The sequence below is a fragment of the Borostomias antarcticus genome (genome assembly GCF_949987555.1).
Source record: "Borostomias antarcticus genome assembly, chromosome: 26".
In the NCBI taxonomy this organism is placed as follows: Eukaryota; Metazoa; Chordata; class Actinopteri; order Stomiiformes; family Stomiidae; genus Borostomias; species Borostomias antarcticus.
Window position 1 is genome coordinate 9,893,637 of NC_140259.1, and position 5,297 is coordinate 9,898,933.

At 49.3% G+C, this 5,297-nt stretch overlaps 1 protein-coding gene across 1 annotated transcript in view; it reads left to right on the top strand.

Moving 5' to 3' along the window:
- Positions 1–1,179: 1,179 nt before the first annotated feature.
- LOC311326265 (3',5'-cyclic-AMP phosphodiesterase 4C-like) overlaps positions 1,180–5,297 on the top strand; it is a gene marked incomplete at its 3' end in the record, with an annotated part of 35,851 nt that continues 31,733 nt past the window's right edge. The window contains exon 1 of the mRNA XM_084459138.1: positions 1,180–1,662. Within this exon, the coding sequence (XP_084315264.1) occupies positions 1,442–1,662 (221 nt within the window). The 5' untranslated portion in view covers positions 1,180–1,441. The remainder of the gene's footprint in view (positions 1,663–5,297) is intronic.

The window sequence follows — 5,297 nt, forward strand, 5'->3', positions numbered from 1 at the left end:
ATTAAGCGAAATATCTTTCTAGTCTATTTGACCAGTCGTTAGTTCTAAATACAAGCTTATTTCAGGAGGTTTTCCGTCTAAAGGTCATATTTTGATATGTGTATCTGCTGCTGGCTTGGTACATAATGTAGATAGACATCAGGACAAACTCTCCCAGTCAACATGTCATATCCGTCTGCCCATATTCAGACATGGGTTCTCTTCAAAATGTCTGACCTTTTTCTTTATCTAACCTTTTATTACCTTTTGGCAGCACATTGTTTAGAAATGTGGCCTTTTTACGAATATGATATAAAGTTGGAATATATACCTCAGTTATGTTATAGCCTAGATAAGTTGTCATGACCATTGACATGTACTCAGAGGCTTGGGAATAATCAGTTAGTCTCATACACCATGCTCAGAATGTTTTAATAATACTGGCTAACCGAAGAGGCTAGCATGTGTGTTGTGTCCGTCTGGGTCGAGATTGGACTCGAGACGGTCCATCAATCAGACTTCACCCAGGCTCTGGGGGGTAAAAAGGATAGCCCCTCGGCCCCGAGCCTGGGGAGGAGAGGACCCAACACCTAACCCCCGCTCGCTCGCTCCCTGGCTGGACGGCCCACCTCATTGGACGTTATCGACCAGGCGTAACGAAGGCCCACCTCATTGGACGTTACCGACCAGGTGTAACGAAGGCCCACCTCATTGGACGTTATCGACCAGGCGTAACGAAGGCCCACCTCATTGGACGTTACCGACCAGGCGTAACGAAGGCCCACCTCATTGGACGTTACCGACCAGGCGTAACGAAGGCCCGGCTCAGCACAAGCCAGGTGATTGGCTGGGCAGCGCTGGCATTTGTTTACACAGAGAGAGTCCAAAATGCCTCGGTCCACTGGTTAATGTTTACTTGCTGATGGACTGAGAAAGGAAATGATTATAAAAAAATCAAGAAGCCCTGCCCCCAACCGACCCCCTGCCCCCCCCCCCCCCCCCCCCGTAGAGGGGGAGTCAGAGGCCGGGAGCTTTCCGTGGCGCTCCAGGACCCCTGCATAACTCAGGGCGGCCATATTTAGGCAGGAGGGGCGGGCAGGGCTCGGCGCTGGGTAAACAGAGCTCTCACCGGAGGGGAGGGGCTTGTGCTTCTGCGTCTGTGTCCGTCGAGAGACCCAGTATCACCCTGAGGAAGGTGGGAGACCTGAAGCCAGAAGGAACATTCCCCGACTCCCTGCTTGACCGTGGACATTGACTTCCTCTGGGAATCAAGCGTGTCATTCGTCAACGAGCTCCGGAAGCTACTTGGCAGAGAAGGGCGACTCTTTGAGCTGGCGGCCTGTTGGACTGCATCTGGGAGGGACAGGTCAGAGGTCATCTGACTGGAGGGACAGGTCAGAGGTCATCTGGCTAGAGGGACAGGTCAGAGGTCAGCGCATCCAGAGGCAGAGGAGGTCACAGCATGAGCGGAGCGGCGGTCTGGGACAGCGCGCCGGAGACGGGCCGGTTCTCCCCCGGGGGAACCAGAACCCAGCCCATCAAACTGAGGCCACGCTCCACGGGGGGCTCGCCCTGCGGCTCACCCAAGATGTCCCCCCGGGGTACATCGCCCACCCTCTTCCGCAAGCTCCTGGTCAACCGCAGCGTCCAGCAGAGGCGCTTCACCCTGGCACACACTCCCAGGTAACGCCACGGATATGCCACACAGACATGGACTACATCGTTGATACCCTTCCGTTAAAGAACGAAAAACCCACAATGGTCACTGAAATAACTGAAATAACTTTCATTAGTTTTTTTTTTTTTAAATGATTCTGTTGAACCACAATTCAAAAGCAATGTCTGATTTTCATTAGTTAATTTTCAGTAATTTTTTATTGATTACTGCATAACTTTTGTCAGTTTCAAGTTATTTCCGTGATCATTGTGGGTTTTTCTTTCTTTAACTGAAGGGTACCGACAATTTTGTCCACGTCTGTCTCTGCAGGGTGTGTGGCCAGTCAGATTTGTTTGAACGGTACGTCATGAGACCATTTAAATGGCTTTACTGTAGATGAGTGAATGTGCAAGAACACTTGAGAGAACATACTGTAGTTCCTGGGTGATCTTCACGCAACAGTGAGTAAAGACAGCCTTTAATTGCTGATGTTTTAATTGCAAGATGTCTGACCGTTACTGGACTTCGTGTTAGTAACTTACTCTAAGAGTCAATTCAGGTGTAAGAACGCAAGAGCGATCGTATTGCTAGATAATATTCTTACACGTTGAGTATGTCACAAGACACTGTACACAAAGGCTCCAGGTTTTGGTCTGAAGATAACTTCTCAATCACAACAGTGGGGTTAATGGTTCTGTTGTCGTCTTTAGCTCAATGGAGTCTGTTGTTCCCAGTGAGACAGTGTCTCATCTGATGCGTAAGGTGTTGAGCTGTGTTCAGCAGGCTCGTTGAGCGCTGTTGTGCTTGTAGCGGCATCAGCTCAACACTCCTGCCTGAACAAAACCAAAAATCATGACTCTGTCTTCAAGGGGTTTTGACACCACCTCCTGTTGATTCTCATGAGTGCATGTGGCCATCTTGTGTCTGAGTAGGCCAAACAAACCGGAGTCGTGTCTTTTTCTGTACAGGATCAACGTCGTGTGCATTTATCTGGAAATACACGACGCTATTTTATTTCGCCCCCAAGATCAACATTTACGTGTCTTTGAACTGGTCTAATGTGATTTTATAGTAGGAAATTCTAATTACTTTTAACTACTTTTGACCTCTGACTGTTATCCTTTGTTGACGAAGATACTTATGACATCACAGCGTAAGAACTTCAGGTTGTTATGTCATGCGTAAAGATCAAAAGGATTTATGGAGATCACTGTAGATGGACCCCTAACAACCTTTTCCCAAACGGTCAGCAGTTTCTCTTTGCTGTTGGGGCTGTGACGTCCGGCGATGGGTTTTCCACATCCTGGGTCACGACCCACAGTCCACCAGGGAATTCTCAAGACGTATACTCCTCTGGCCCAAAGCCCTCAAAACAAATCAAACTTTATTTGTATCTTCATACACAGAGGCAACATAATGTGCTTTACAGAGAGCAATGTGGGGTTGGGGGGGGGGGGGGGGCATAGGTCCCACCCCTACATATTCCAGAGGGAAGAAAAAAAAAAAGTTTCACCCGGGGGCCAGATAAGTGAGCTGTAAAGACTCTTCCCTGACCTCTCTCAACGAGACGATCGAGCAAGCTCCTGGAAAAAGTTTGTCTATGTTGTCTGTGTATGAATATGCAAATAAAGTTTGATGGGGGGTATCTATCGGACTCAGGGTGGTCTGCGAGTGACAGTGGGGCATCCACTGGACCTGGTCAGAAGGTAGGAGGGAGAGAGAGAGGCACTAGGGAGAGGGGAGGCACAAAAGGGTTAGTAGCACACAGAGCCATAAAAGCAGCACAGATATTAAAACAACGTACCAGTTGCAGGGCAACCAGCTTCTGTATACACATCTAAATATACACACAGTACATAACAGCATATACACCAATGTATACGAAGGACTGGTTTAAACAGCAGACTAGACCACTGTCTTTTACTCAGCAACTTTTTAATGACGGCTATAACATTAATGCTGAGGGGTTATCTGGCTGGATTTTCAGGGTGTTCTTTAATGAATCACTCTGAGCTTCCAGGCTGTTCTTCTGAGCTGTCCCCGTCCTCCACCTCAAGGTTTCCCCCCAATAGTTACCAGATGTGCTGACGTTATCTTCCATGGCACCTCTCAGCACGAGAGAGGGAGAGAGAGAGAGAGAGAGGGAGAGAGAGAGAGAGAGAGAGAGGGAGAGAGAGAGAGAGAGGGAGAGAGAGAGAGAGAGAGAGAGAGAGGGAGAGAGAGAGGGAGAGAGAGAGAGAGAGAGAGGGAGAGAGAGAGAGAGAGAGGGGGAGAGAGAGGGAGAGAGAATGTCTTCATCACATGAGAGCATTTCTCCACTAGAGGGCGAAAGGTTCATTGTTACTGCTCTGAGGGGTCTTAACACTCATCCCTTCTGAGGACTGGGCTCAGTGCCTATCAGATCCCAAATGATCATGGATTGATTGATTGATTGGTTAATTGGTTGATTGATTGGTTAATTGGTTGATTTGTTGATCAGTTGATTGGTTGATCGGTTGATTGGTTGATTGATTGATTGATTGATTGAGTGTTATGTTACAGTATATCTGGTAGATATTCTAAGCCACTGTCAATAAGTGGCGACTGAAGAATTTCATCATTAATGACCAGGTTTGGCGTTCAGTTTCAGTTCAAGTTCAGAACGGAAGTGAGATTGAATTAAAATGAACCGATAATAAAATAATCTAAAATTTCAGTTAAAATTCTGACCAAACTGAATTGATAGCAGCCCTGTAAACCATTACTTGGGTCTTGACTTCACAATGCTGTCGATTTGGTGATTGAGGATGGTTAACCCCACATCACTAGTACACACCTATATGTTCATTACACACAGTGCTTTGGCAGCTAGGAAGAAGGTGATATATCTTACATACAGTGTAGTCCAGGAATATGTAGGGGTGGGACCTATGCCCACCCTCCCATTGCTCTCTGTAAAGCGCATGGTGTTGCCTCTGTGTATGAAATGCGCTATACAAATAAAGTTTGATTTGATTTGATTTGATTCGGAGCATATTAGGACTCAGTGGCGTTCTGGGCTGTTAGCTGGTGTAGCCCCGCCTTCTCGCCCCCTCAGAGGCAGGCAGAGACGACCACGCTGCCCAGCGGGGAGCGGTCATTCCCCCGGATACGGTTACCCGCCCCCAGCGGAGTGCCGTGTGGCGTGGGGGCCGCATTCCTGGCAAGCCGCCGCCGCCACCGGCGTTTTTTTCAAGACCCGACACGTTTCTCAGATGTGTTGTGCAAGGAGCCGGGGGGGATGGGACGCATGGCCCGTGTTAGTCAGCCCGCTGAGCTGCGCCGGACCAGCGCCAGACCAGCGCCGGACCAGCGGCACTCCGACCGACCGCCCCACCCCTCTGGAAGTGGAGCCGTGACCTTCCTCTCCTGTCTGCCCCCCCCTCTCAGTATCTCTCCCCGAAATAAACCCAGCACCTCTCCTACCCTGCTGTATAAATAAACCAGTAAAAGTAAAAATACATCCTGAACAAATAGCCCGGTCCCTCTCGAGCGTGGAAGCACCCTCCTCTCGAGCGCGGAAGCACCCTCCTCTCGAGCGTGGAAGCACCCTCCTCTCGAGTGTGGAAGCACCCTCCTCTCGAGCGCGGAAGCACCCTCCTCTCGAGCGTGGAAGCACCCTCCTCTCGAGCGCGGGAGCACC